The 15,344-nt window shown below is 44.8% G+C and overlaps 1 protein-coding gene across 4 annotated transcripts in view; it reads right to left on the bottom strand.

The window, feature by feature from the left end:
* The window catches only part of dgki (diacylglycerol kinase, iota), a 170,442-nt gene that overhangs the window by 88,378 nt on the left and 66,720 nt on the right, over positions 1-15,344 (bottom strand). Inside the window, exon 1 of one of the 4 annotated variants that reach the window (XM_061914182.1) lies at positions 12,349-12,579. The exons of the other annotated variants lie outside the window; for them this stretch is intronic. Within the exon in view, the coding sequence (XP_061770166.1) occupies positions 12,349-12,410 (62 nt within the window). The 5' untranslated portion in view covers positions 12,411-12,579. Of the gene's footprint in view, positions 1-12,348; positions 12,580-15,344 lie in introns of those variants that run through there. 4 annotated transcript variants of the gene reach the window in all.

Below are 15,344 nucleotides of genomic sequence, written 5' to 3'. Positions count from 1 at the left end.
CCTTCCGCCCGATTGTAGCTGAGATAGGCGCCAGCGCCCCCGGAAGGGAATAAGCGGTAGAAAATGGATGGATGGATGGATTTGGACGCCTGCGACATGTTTCAAAAAAGCTGCCAATGGTGGCAAAAAAGACTGAGAAAGCCGAGGAGTGCTCATCAAACGCTTATTTGGCACATCCCCCAGGTCAGGGGTCGGGAACCTTTTCGGCTGAGAGAGAGCCATGAAAGCCAAATATTTCAAAATGTATTTCCGTGAGAGCCATATCCTATTTTTTAACACTGAATACAACTAAATGCGTGCATTTTTAAGTAAGACCAACATTTTTAGAGTATAAAAAGTCTCTTATTGTTTTTCATAACATTGTTATTCTGAAGCTAACCAATAATAAATAAAATGTCATGTCTGTTGATCATGCTTTTGTTTGGCCATGTGCTGTTTGTCTTTTGGACTCTTTAAGTTCCTGTTTTTTTTCCACTGCCTTGTCTGGTTTCCTTGGTTACTCATTTTTGGTTACAAAATGCCCGCTCACCTGCTTCCCGAGCACTAATCCGAGGCAGTATTTAAGCTCGTCTTTGCCAGTCAATGTGATCTTTTCTTGCTCTGTGCTGACTTGTTTCATGCCTTGCCATAGTTTCGTGCTTCATGCCATGCCAAGTAAGTTTTGTTTGATTTATGTTCATCGTCTCTTTATGCGTTAGCTTTCTTCCTTAGCCCAAGTTGTGCCTCCGCTCTGAGCGATTTTTGTTTGTATCTTTTTTTAGTTTAAATTAAGTCATGTTTTTACCTAAATGCCATGTCCGGAGTAGTCCGTCTGCCTTCCTGGGAGAATGACCCCCTCCCCCCATCGTCACATAAAATACTTCTTACCATTAATGCGACTTCTTGAACAGTTGCGGTAGGAAACGGATGGATGGATTTAAATGCATGAGAATGTTTTATATTTTGAACGTTATTTTTAGCACTGTGATTCCAGCGGAATTATTCATAATTATCGTGTTAAGCAATGTCAACTAAGATTTATCTGAGAGCCAGATGCAGTCATCAAAAGAGCCACATCTGGCTCTAGAGCCATAGGTTCCCTACCCCTGCCCCAGGTGAACAGGCTAATTGGGAACAGGTGGGTGCCCCGATTGGGTATAAAAGCAGCTTCCATGAAATGCTCACTCATTCACAAACAAGGACAGGGCGAGGGTCACCACTTTGTCAACAAATGCCTGAGAAAATTGTTAAAGAACAACATTTCTCAACCAGCTGTTGCAAGGAATTTAGGGATTTCACCATCTACGCTCTGTACTATCATCAAAAGATTCAGAGAATCTGAAGAAATCACGGAACGTAAGCGGCAAGGATGAAAGCCAACAAAGAATGCCTGTGACCTTCGATTCCTACATCAAAAGGCGACATCAGTATGCAAAAGATATCACCACACGGGCTCAGGAACACTTCAGAAAACCACTGTCGGTAACTACAGTTGGTCGCTACATCTGTAAGTGCAAGTTATACAAAGCAAAAGCCATTTGATCAACAACACCCAGAAACGCCGCCGGCAATGCTGGGCCTGAGATCATCAAATATGGACCACCGAATCCACATTTAGCATCGTTTTTGGAAACTGTGGACGTCGTGTCCTACGGAACAAAGAGGGAAAGAACCATTTCAGTAGTGTAACACTACTGAAATGTGGTCGTGTACCACATTTGTACCATATGTCCTGCAAGAAATCTGCGTTCAAAGAAATCCCGCTTATTAGTGATTCCCAGCGCCCCCCAAAAAAAGTCTGCGGGCTTTAGAGCGGAGTGGACCACTCGCCTGTGCAGCGGTTGGGGACATCCCTGCGCTGCTGACCTGTCTCCGCTCGGGATGGTCTCCTGCTGGCCCTACTATGGACTGGACTCTCACTATTATGTTAGATCCACTATGGACTGGACTCTCACTATTATGTTAGATCCACTATGGACTGGACTCTCACTATTATGTTAGATCCACTATGGACTGGACTCTCACTATTATGTTAGATCCACTATGGACTGGACTCTCACTATTATGTTAGATCCACTATGGACTGGACTCTCACTATTATGTTAGATCCACTATGGACTGGACTCTCACTATTATGTTAGATCCACTATGGACTGGACTCTCACTATTATGTTAGATCCACTATGGGCTGGACTCTCACTATTATGTTAGATCCACTATGGACTGGACTCTCACTATTATGTTAGATCCACTATGGGCTGGACTCTCACTATTATGTTAGATCCACGATGGCCTGGACTCTTACTATTATGTTGGATCCACTATGGACTGGACTTTCACAATATTGTGTTGGATCCGCTATGGACTGGACTCTCACTATTATGTAAGATCCACTATGGACTGGACTCTCAGTCTTATGTTAGATCCACTATGGACTAGACTTTCACAATGTTATGGTAGACCCACTCTACGTCCATTGCAACCAGTCTCCCCTAGAGGGGGCGGGGGTTACCCACATCTGCGGTCCTCTCCAAGGTTTCTCATAGTCATTCATAATGACATCCCACTCGGTTGTGAGTTTTTCCTTGCCCTTATGTGGGCTTTGAACCGAGGATGTCGTTGTGGCTTGTGTAGCCCTTTGAGACACTTGTGAATTAATAAACATTGATTGATTGATTGATTGATTGAAGTTAAAACTCTACTTTACAAAGCGAAAGCCATTTTATCAACAACACCCAGAAACGCCGCCAGCCTCGCTGGGCCCGAGCTCTTCTTAGACGGACTGATGCAAAGTGGAAAAGTGTTTCGTGGTCCGACGAGTCCACATTTAGCATTGTTTTTTGGACACTGTGGACCTCGTGTCCTCCGGAACAAAGAGGGAAAGAACCATTTCAGTAGTGTATAGGAGTGTGTTTCAGTAGTGTGTGTGAGAGGAAAAAAAATGTCTGTTGTGTATATGACAGCATGTCAGTAGTCTACCTAAGACGTAATTCTGAATAATGTCCCTAACCGCCCCACTCTTTCAGAAGGAGTGCTGTACGGCCGGCCTTTAACACCATTCCTTTTCAGATATTTTGAATTGTGCGAGTGTCAACGTGTTTCTTGATGCAACTTTTTCATCATCTAGAGCAGCGGTCACCAACCTTTTTGAAACCAAGAGCTACTTCTTGGGTACTGATTAATGCCAAGGGCTACCAGTTTGATACACACTTAAATAAATTGCCAGATATAGCCAATTTGCTCAATTTACCTTTAATAAATAAATCTACATATATATACAAAAAAAGGGTATTTTTGTCCGTCATTCCGTCGTACATTTTTTTTCCTTTTATGGAAGGTTTTTTGTAGGGAATAAATGATGAAAAAAACACTTAATTGAACGGTTTAAAAGAGGAGAAAACAGGAAAAGATTTAAAAGAAATTTTGAAACATAGTTTATCTTCAATTTCGACTCTTTAAAATTCAAAATTCAACCAAAAAAAAAGTAGAAAAACTAGCTAATTCGAATCTTTTTGAAAAAATTTAAAAAAGAATGTATGGAATTTTTCCTGATTAAGGTTAATTTTACAATTTTGATGACATCTTTTAAATAAGTTAAAATCCAATCTGCCCTTTGTTAGAATATATAACAAATTGTACCAAGCTATATTTCTAACAAAGACAAATCAATATTTCTTCTAGATTTTCCAGAACAAAATTTTTAAAAGAAATTCAAAAGACTTTGAAATAAGATTCAAATTAGATTCTACAGATTTTCTAGATTTGCCCAAATATTTTTTGGGGAATTTTAATCATAATAACTTTGAAGAAATATTTCACAAATATTTTTCGTCAAAATGAAAAAAATAATAAAAATGTATTTATTATTATTTAAAATAAAAAAAAATAATTTATTTGAACATTGATTTAAATTGTCAGGAAAGAAGAGGAAGGAATTTAAAAGGTAAAACGGTATATGTGTTTAAAAATCCTAAAATCATTTTTAAGGTTGTATTTTGTCTCTAAAATTGTCTTTCTGAAAGTTATAAGAAGCAAAGTTAAAAAATAAATGAATTTATTTCAACAAGTGAAACAAGTCTTTAAAATATTTTCTTGGATTTTCAAATATTTGAGTTTTGTCTCTATTAGAATTAAAAATGTCCAGCAAAGCGAGACCAGCTTGCTAGCAAATAAATACAATTTAAAAAAATAGAGGCAGCTCACTGGTAAGTGCTGCTATTTGAGCTATTTTTAGAACAGGCCAGCGGGCGACTCAGCTGGTCCTTACGGGCGACCTGGTGCCCGCGGGCACGGCGTTGGTGACCCCTGATCTAGAACAAATAAATAGTAATGTGTGTGTGTGTGTGTGTGTGTGTGTGTGTGTTTTATGGCCAGGAGAAAGGGCTTAAAGGATGTGACCCAGAAATGACTGTGCTTTACCTGCTCAAAACACACACACACATACACACACACACACACACACACACACACGCACACACGCACACACCAGGGCATCATCGTCCATCATCATGTTTTGAGTGAATCCTAATCTACTAAAAGCAGACGACATCGTGGGAATTAAGCCCACGTTGAAAAAAAAAATTTGTGGAAAGCTGGAGTGTCCACAAAACACACACACACACGCACACACGCACACACACACACCGCTGAGTGCAGTCAAGTTTATGCATCTAAAAATAGATCAGGTTGAATGTGCAAGTTTATAAGGAACACAAATCATCTTTACACTCCTCTTCCTCCTCCTCCTTGCAGAGGTGGGCTGCCCGCGTTGCCACGGCAACGGCACAGCGGTAGCGCCGGCAGCCCGTCCACTAATTATATTGGCGGAGGATCTGCTTCGTGTGCCTTTCAAGTATTTAAATGAGCGTGTAAACGCGCCTCCAGAAGCGGCGAGGGGCTCTTCCCGCGTGGGACGACCGAGCCCACGCCGCGTTGAGACAGGGGGGGGGTCGTCACGCAAAAGTAAAGAGGCCGCTCGTCCGAGTTAGGCCGTGCGGCGTGGTGCCGTGATTCACGACATGTGGGAGGAAGCGAAGCGAACATCCCGACTTGCGGAGCAGGGGCGGCGATTTCACCGGCGGCAACACGAGCGCGGCGCCTGTGTGGGCTCCAGCAAATCAATTTGAATGTTTGCACTGTGAAATGTGCTTTTCACTGCATATGTAACACTGGGGGCAGCACGGTGGAACAGGGGTTAGTGCATGTGACTCACAACACGAAGGTCCTGAGTAGTCCTGAGTTCAATACCGGGCTCGGGATCTCTCTGTGTGGATTTTGCATGTCCTCCCAACTGTGCGGGTTCCCTCCCACCTCCATAGCCATGCACCTGGGGGTAGGCCCCACCCACCTCCAAAAAACATGCACCTGGGGGTAAGCCCCTCCCACCTTTATAGACATGCACCTAGGGATAGGCCCCTCCCACCTCCATAGACATGCACATGGAGATAGGCCCCTCCCACCTCCAAAAACATGCACCTGGGGACAGGCCCCTCCCACCTCCATAGGCATGCACATGGGGATAGGACCCTCCCGCCTCCAAAAACATGCACCTGGGGGTAGGCCCCTCCCACCTCCAAAAACATGCACCTGGAGATAGGCCCCTCCCACCTCCAAAAACATGCACCCGGGGACAGGCCCCTCCCACCTCCATAGGCATGCACATGGGGATAGGACCCTCCCACTTTCATAGACATGCACCTGGGGACAGGCCCCTCCCACCTCCATAGACATGCACATGGAGATAGGCCCCTCCCACCTCCATAGACATGCACCTGGGGATAGGTCCCTCCCACCTTTATAGACATGCACCTAGGGATAGGCCCCTCCCACCTCCAAAGACATGCACCTTGGGGTAAGCCCCTCCCACCTTTATAGTATTGCACAAAGGGAAAGGCCCCTCCCACCTCCATAGACATGTACATGGAGATAGGACCCTCCCACTTTCATAGACATGCACCTGGGGATAGGCCCCTCCCACCTCCAAAAACATGCACCTGGAGATAGGCCCCTCCCACCTCCAAAAACATGCACCTGGGGACAGGCCCCTCCCACCTCCATAGGCATGCACATGGGGATAGGACCCTCCCGCCTCCAAAAACATGCACCTGGGGGTAGGCCCCTCCCACCTCCAAAAACATGCACCTGGAGATAGGCCCCTCCCACCTCCAAAAACATGCACCCGGGGACAGGCCCCTCCCACCTCCATAGGCATGCACATGGGGATAGGACCCTCCCACTTTCATAGACATGCACCTGGGGACAGGCCCCTCCCACCTCCATAGACATGCACATGGGGATAGGCCCCTCCCACCTCCAAAGACATGCACCTGGGGTTAGGTTGATTGGCAAAACTAAATGGTCCCTAGTGTGTGAATGTTGCACCCCCGCCACCCCAAAAGGGACGAGTGGTAGAAAATGGATGGATGGATAAATGTAACAGTGGGCCTCCACTAAGTGACTTCACGCCAACCAGCAACTAGAAACCCTCACAGAACGAGAGTAAAGTCCAGCACAATAAACTAAAAAACCACAGGCTGACAACTCATTAGACATAAAGCCAACAAAAGTTCAGGAACTTCAAGATCCTACAGATCTGTGTCGTTTGTGTTCTACCACAGTTGACGCAAATCAGGCGGAGGACGTAGTGGTACAAAATCAATCAATCAATATTTACTCATATAGCCCTAAATCACCAGTGTCTAAAAGGGCTGCACAAGCCACAATAACATCCTTGGATCAGATCTCACATCAGGGAAAGGAAAAACTAAACCCAATGGGACAATGAGAAACCTTGGCGAGGTCCGGAGATGTGGGTGATTAGGGGCTGAGGGGCCAAGACCAACTCCTGAAAAACCAACCCCACACCATAATTCCTCCTACACCAAATTTCACAAGCAGCACAATGCAGTCTGAAATATAGCGTTCTCCTGGCAACCTCCAAACCCAGACTGGTCCATCAGATTGCCAGATAGAAAAGCATGACTCGTCACTCCAGAGAAGGCGTCTCCACTGCTCTAGAGTCCTTTTGCGACGTGCTTTACACCACTGCATCCCAAGCTATGGATTGGACTTGGTGATGCATGGCTTAGATACAGCCGCTCGGCCATGGAAACCCATTCCATGAAGCTCTCTGCGTACTGTACGTGGGCTGATTGGAAGGTCACATAAAGTTGGAGCTCTGTAGCAACTGACTGTGCAGAAAGTCTTTGCACTATGCGCTTCATATCCTCTCTGTCAGTTTATGTGGCCTACCACTTGGTGACTGAGTTGGTGTTGTTCCCAAATTTCACTTTTCTTATAATAAAGTTGACTTTGGAATATTTAGGAGCGAGGAGATTTCACAACCCGATTTGTTTCATCCTATGACAGTTCCACGCTGGAAATAACTGAGAGCGGCCCATTCTTTCACAAATGTTTGTAGAAACAGTCTCCATGCCTAAGTGCTTGATTTAATACACCGGGTCAAGTGATTAGGACATCGGATTCTCGTCATTTGGATGGGTGGCCAAATACTTTTGGCAATATAGTGTATGTTAGGCCAGCAAAGAAGGTCTTGCTGGCCCTGACGCCACACCACTGTTATATTGATACCAGTCAATAGCAGGTCATATTTATTTAATTAAAGTTTAAGTACAAAAAAATACAAAGCAATAATATATAAAACAGTCAGAAAGTCGTCCCCTCAAAATAATGATAAATTAATGAGGGGGAGGCAAGTCCTTAAGTTCCAGGTCAGTGGTAAATAATACATAAAGTATAAATGTCAGTCTTTATCCCACGTTGACAACAAACGTACAGTGTAAGATTTAGCGTTTGGTTTCAAAAAGAGCCGCACAGGAAATAAATCACACAATCAGAAGCAGGACAAAACTAAGGAGAGTCTATTAAAAAAAAACATGAGTGAATATTTTCTTTTGTAGAAATTCATATTACCATAGCAGATTAAGCAAATTATTCGATGACATCATGGTGACCATACCCATAACCACGCCTCCACCACTACAGGTATCTTGTCGGTCTAGGGGAAACACTGCTCCGTAAGTACTTGTGTGGTGTTTTGGTCTGTGGGACCCGTTTTCAATTTTCATTAAAAGAAAAATGATACAACATTTATCTGAATACATATTTAATGACCACACACCATACACCTCCCTACACATGTCTATTACATATAAGCTGTCCAGGTCCACTGGACCCGGGGCTAATACAAGTGTGGAAATTGATGTTTTGAGTACCCCGCACAACACACACACACACACACACACACACACACACACACACACACACACACACACACACACACACACACACACACAGACACACAGACACACACAAACACACACACACACACACACACACACACACACACACACACAAACACCCTAAAAAGGAGGCGGACAGAGTGTAGGTACACAGAACATCAGAGGGTCAAATGTGCGAGAAAATGAGAGCAGACAGTGTTGACAAACAATGTTGTAAACTTGTGTGAAAACCGCACACACACACACACACACACGCACACACACACACACACACACCCTAGAAAGGAGGAGGACAGAGTGTAGGTACACAGAACATCAGAGGGTCAAATGTGCGAGAAAATGAGAGCAGACAGTGTTGACAAACAGTGTTGCAACCTTGTGTGAGAACCACACACACACACACGCACGCACACACACACACACACACACACACACACACACACACACATAGCAGGTCTAGACAGGAGGAGGACAGAGTGTAGGTACACAGAACATCACAGGGTCAAATGTGCGAGAAATGAGAGCAGACAGTGTTGACAAACAATGTTGCAACCTTGTATTAATGAATTAATATTTCAAACTGAGACTCACTGACTTTGGCTCATTTTCTGTGAAGAATATATATGAGAATACATATTTAATGACCACACACCATACACCCCCCTACACATTTCTATTACATCTAAGATGTCCGGGTCCACTGTAACCGGGGCTGATAGAAGTGTGGAAATTGATGTTCTGAGTACCAAACACACACACACATGCACGCACGCACGCACACGCGCACACACACACACCCTAGAAAGGAGGACAGAGTGTAGGTACACAGACCATCAGAGGGTCAAATGTGCGAGAAAATGAGAGCAGAGTGTTGACAAACAATGTTGTAACCTTGTGTGGGAACCGCACGCACGCACGCACGCACACACACACACACACACACACACACACACACACACACACACACACACACACACACAGCAGGTCTAGACAGGAAGAGGACAGAGTGTAGGTACACAGAACATCAGAGGGTCAAATGTGAGAGAAAATGAGAGCAGACAGTGTTGACAAACAATGTTGCAACCTTGTATTAATGAATTAATATTTCAAACTGAGACTCACTGACTTTGGGCTCATTTTCTGTGAAGAATATATATGAGAATACATATTTAATGACCACACACCATACACCCCCCTACACATTTCTATTACATCTAAGATGTCCGAGTCCACTGTAACCGGGGCTTATAGAAGTGTGGAAATTGATGTTCTGAGTACCACACACGCACGCACACACGCCCTAGAAAGGAGGAAGACAGAAGTATGGGTACACAGAACATCAGAGGGTCAAATGTGCAAGAAAATGAGAGTAGACAGTGTTTATAAACAGTGTTGCAACCTTGTGTGGGAACCACACACACACACACACACACACACACACACACACACACACACACACACACACACACAGCAGGCCTATTGACAGGAGGAGGACAGAGTGTAGGTACACAGAACATCAGAGAGTCAAATGTGCGAGAAAATGAGAGCAGAGTGTTGACAAACAATGTTGTAACCTTGTGTCGGAACCACAGGTGCAGAAACACAAAAGAAGAATCGCTGTAGGATGCAGAAACCGGCAGAGAAATTTTTCGTGCAACGTTCATATTGGTGTTACTCAGCCAGCGTTTGTGGGTCTGATGGACCCGTTGCATTTTGTGGCTTTTGATACCTCACAATCAAACACTTTTAGGTAATCATCTGTTCAGTATTTTAACATAAAAGTGTTTGATCGTGAGGCATTAAAGGCCTACTGAAATGAGATGTTCTTATTTAAACGGGGATAGCAGGTCCATTCTGTGTCATACTTGATCATTTCGCAATATTGCCATATTTTTGCTGAAAGGATTTAGTAGAGAACATCCACGATAAAGTTCGCAACTGGAGAAAAGCCCTGCCTCTACCGGAAGTCGCAGACGATGACGTCACACGTGTGGGGGCTCCTCACAAAAAGTGCTATTCGGACCGAGAAAACTACATTTTCCCCATTAATTTGAGCGAGGATGAAAGATCCGTGTTTGAGGATATTGATAGCGACGGACTAGAAAAAAAAAATACAATTAAAATAAATTTAAAAAAATATATATGCGATTGCAATCGTGTTGCATTGAGACGGGTTCATATGTTTTTAGAGACATTTACTTGGATAATTCTGGGAAATCCCTTATCTTTCTATTGTGTTGCTAGTGTTTTAGTGCGTTTAACAGTACCTGATAGTCGGAGGTGTACGTGTTGACGCGCAGTGTCTCGGGGAAGTCGACGGCAGCTGTACGGGAGGCGCAAGCTCAGCTGATATCCGGTAAGTGGCGACTTTTTAACCACAATTTTCTCACCGAAACCTGCTGGTTGACAAGTGGTCGGGATCCATGTTCGTTGTGATCCATAGGAAAGTTTCAACTCCGTGAATTTTAAACAAGGAATCACCGTGTGTTTGTGTGGCTAAAGGCTAAAGCTTCCCAACTCCATCTTTCTACTTTGACTTCTCCAATATTAATTGAACAAATTGCAAAGATTCAGCAACACGGTTCTCCAAAATACTGTGTAATTATGCCGTTAAAGCAGACGACTTTTAGCTGTGTGTGTGCGTAGTAGCGCTCATACTTCCTAAAAACCCGTGACGTCTTGCGTGCACATCATCATTACACTTTTCAAGATAAAACTCCCGGGAAATTCAAAATTGCAATTTAGGAAACTAAAAATGCTGTATTGGCATGTGCCCATCCATCCATCCATTTCTACCGCTTATTCCCTTTCGGGGTCGCGGGGGGCGCTGGCGCCTATATCAGCTACAATCGGGCGGAAGGCGGGGTACACCCTGGACAAGTCGCCACCTCATCGCAGGGCCAACACAGATAGACAGACAACATTCACACTCACATTCACACACTAGGGCCAATTTAGTGTTGCCAATCAACCTATCCCCAGGAGCATGTCTTTGGAAGCGGGAGGAAGCCGGAGTATCCGGAGGGAACCCACGCATTCACGGGGAGAACATGCAAACTCCACACAGAAAGATCCCGAGCCTGGATTTGAACCCAGGACTGCAGGAACTTCGTATTGTGAGGCAGACGCACTAACCCGTATTGGCATGTGTTGCAATGTTAATATTTCATCATTGATATATAAACTATCAGACTGCGTGGTCGCTAGTAGTGGCTTTCAGTAGGCCTTTAAAAACAGAGATGTTGGAACACCGGCTGTGTTTGTGATGCTAAAGCCGGCCGCAATACACCGCTTCCCATCTACAGCTTTCTTCTTTGATGTCTCCATTATTCATTGAACAAATTGCAAAAGATTCAGCAACACAGATGTACAGAATACTGTGGAATTATGCGAGGAAAACAGACTTATAGCTGGGAACGATGCTGGAACAAAATGTCCTCTACAATGTGTGACGTCACGCGCACGCCTCATCATACCGCGACGTTTCAGCAGGATAGTTTGGCGCGAAATTTAAAATTGCAATTTAGTAAACTAAAAAGGCCGTATTGGCATGTGTTGCAATGTTAATATTTCATCATTGATATATAAACTATCAGACTGCGTGGTCGCTAGTAGTGGCTTTCAGTAGACCTTTAAAAGCCACAAAATGCAATGGGTCCGTCAGACCCACAAACGCTGGCTGAGTAACAACAATATGAACATTACACAAGGGTTAAAAGAGTCTTCCCAACTCTTGTAACTTTGCGTATTAGAGTTAAGTTAGTAAAGAATAGAAAACAGAATTAAATTGTACACTAAATTGAATAAACAAGTCCTTACATACTGTAATGCCAGATAGAAGTAACCAAAAACCTTCCAAAAGTCCCACCTCACTACCAGGAAATGAATATAGTTCCCGAAGAAGTAAATTTCCCCAGGTAGTTTTTGGTGGAAACACAGGGAAATGTAAGTGGGAAAGTTCCTACGGTGGACAGCAGGAACTTTACTAAATGAGGCTCTTTTTCTGTTGACTTCTAAGGTGGAAAAATTCGGTCAAAAGAAGAACTGCGGCGTACGGCGTCCACGTAGGATAATCCTGTTTGAAAAATGGCATCCACTCATTTCTTACCTGCGGCCAAGAAGCCGGAGAAAGACTCTGTTCACCCTCCCTCGCCTCCTGACATTTATCATGGTACTCCTTGAAAGAGCCTAACTCACTTAGCCCGCCAACGGGTCCGCCGTCTTTCAGCCGCCGACACGCCGTCCTTCAAGTAAGCAATTGTCGGACACCAGAGACCTGACGGACATCCGAGCTGCGCGGCGTGGAGCGGCGTGTCGGGTAACTGTGTTTAGAACGAGGGGCCGGCATTGTGGCATTAGGTCGCGGGAACCTTAAACTTTCAATCCGATCTCATCAATGTGTCTAAGAATAACTCAACTTAACACTTAAGCACTCTGCCGTGCTTCACACAATGCACCTGGAATTTAAGGTGCTGTAATGTTAACAACAGGAAAGCAAGGACGCCAGAAGGACAGATGAATTTTAGTACTCTTCACGACAGCGGTCCACCAACTCTTTGAGCCCACGGACCGCCTCATGCCACTCAAATAGGGACGCAACAATTTGTTGACAAAAGTCCACGATAAAATTTGTAATGTATTTGTTGACAATATAAGGTGATATCAACATTGTATATTGCGCTATATAAATCTATCCATCCATCCTTCAGCTTATCCGGGGTCAGGTCGCGGGGGCAGCAGCCTAAGCAGGGAAGCCCAGACTTCCCTCTCCCCAGCCACTTCGTCCAGTTCCTCCCGGGAGGATCCCGAGGCGTTCCCAGGCCAGCCGGGAGGCATAGTCTTCCCAACGTGTCCTGGGTCTTCCCCGTGGCATCTTACCGGTCGGACGTGCCGGAAACACCTCCCTAGGGAGGCATCCTGACCAGATGCCCGAACCACCTCATCTGGCTCCTCTCCATGTGGAGAGGAGCCAGATGAGGTTTTTGTTAAAAACATTGCGGTATGATGACACGGGTGTTTGACGTCTCGGGTTGTAGCGGACATTATTTTCCAGCCCGATCCAAGCTATAAGTAATCTGCTTTAATCGCATAATTACACAGTATTCTCAACACCCGTGTTGCTGAATCTTTTGCAATTTGTTCAATTAATAATGGAGACGTCAAAGAAGAAAGATGTAGGTGGGAAGCTTTTAGCTTTTAGTCACACAAACACGGTGTTTCCTTGTTTAAAATTCCCGAAGGTGAAGCTTTACTATGGAACAGAGCGGTCACGCGAACATGGATCCCGACCACAAGTCAACCGGCGGGTTTCTGTGAGAAAATGGTGGTAATATGTCGGCTCGTACCGTAGTTATGAGCGGAGATGGCGTCCTCCTGCAGCAGCTGCGGACTATTACCTCCTCCCACCAGAGACACTGCGGTCACCACACCCGTGGCCACACACCTCCGACTTTCAGGTACTATATAATCTCACAATCAATCAATCAATCAATCAATCAATGTTTACTTATATAGCCCTAAATCACTAGTGTATGATGACGCGTGCGTTTGACGTCTCGGGTTGTTGCGGAAATTATTTTCCAGCCCAATCCAAGCTATAAGTAGTCTGCTTTAATCATATAATTCCACAGTATTCTGGACATCTGTGTTGCTGAATCTTTTGCAATTTGTTCAATGAATAATGGAGACGTCAAAGAAGAAGGATGTAGGTGGGAAGCTTTTAGCCTTTAGCCACACAAACACAGCCGGTGTTTCCTTATTTAAAGTTCCCGAAGGTGAAGCTTTACTATGGAACAGAGCGGTCACGCGAACATGGATCCCGACCACAAGTCAACCGGCAGGTTTCTGTGAGAAAATGGTGGTAATAAGTCGGCTCGTACCGTAATGAGCGGAGATGGCGTCCTCCTGCAGCAGCTGCGGACTATTACCTCCTCCCACCGGAGACACTGCGGTCACCACACTCGTGGCCACACCCCTCCGACTTTCAGGTACTTTATAATCTCACTATCAATCAATCAATCAATCAATGTTTACTTATATAGCGCTAAATCACTAGTGTATGATGACGCGTGCGTTTGACGTCTCGGGTTGTTGCGGAAATTATTTTCCAGCCCAATCCAAGCTATAAGTAGTCTGCTTTAATCACATAATTCCACAGTATTCTGGACATCTGTGTTGCTGAATCTTTTGCAATGTGTTCAATTAATAATGGAGACGTCAAAGAAGAAAGATGTAGGTGGGAAGCTTTTAGCCTTTAGCCACACAAACACAGCCGGTGTTTCCTTGTTTAAAATTCCCGAAGGTGAAGCTTTACTATGGATCAGAGCGGTCACGCGAACATGGATCCTGACCACATGTCAACCGGCAGGTTTCGGTGAGAAAATTGTTGTAATAAGTCGGCTCTTACCGTAGTTATGAGCGGAGATGGCGTCCTCCTGCAGCAGCTGCGGACTATTACCTCCTCCCACCAGAGACACTGCGGTCACCACACCCGTGGCCACACACCTCCGACTTTCTGCTACCATATAATCTCACAATCAATCAATCAATCAATCAATCAATGTTTACTTATATAGCCCTAAATCACTAGTGTATGATGACGCGTGCGTTTGACGTCTCGGGTTGTAGCGGACATTATTTTCCAGCCCGATCCAAGCTATAAGTAGTCTGCTTTAATCGCATAATTACACAGTATTCTCGACACCCGTGTTGCTGAATCGTTTGCAATTTGTTCAATTAATAATGGAGACGTCAAAGAAGAAAGATGTAGGTGGGAAGCTTTTAGCCTTTAGCCACACAAACACAGCCGGTGTTTCCTTGTTTAAAATTCCCGAAGGTGAAGCTTTACTATGGAACAGAGCGGTCACGCGAACATGGATCCTGACCACTTGTCAACCGGCAGGTTTCGGTGAGAAAATTGTTGTAATAAGTCGGCTCTTACCGTAGTTATGAGCGGAGATGGCGTCCTCCTGCAGCAGCTGCGGACTATTACCTCCTCCCACCGGAGACAGTGCGGTCACCACACCCGTGGCCACACCCCTCTGACTTTCAGGTACTATCTAATCTCACTATCAATCAATCAATGTTTACTTATATAGCTCTAAA

Source organism: Nerophis ophidion, linkage group LG10 (assembly GCF_033978795.1).
Source record: "Nerophis ophidion isolate RoL-2023_Sa linkage group LG10, RoL_Noph_v1.0, whole genome shotgun sequence".
Taxonomy (NCBI): domain Eukaryota; kingdom Metazoa; phylum Chordata; class Actinopteri; order Syngnathiformes; family Syngnathidae; genus Nerophis; species Nerophis ophidion.
The sequence above is the reverse complement of the archived record's forward strand: the minus strand, read 5'-3'. Positions and strand labels throughout refer to the sequence as shown.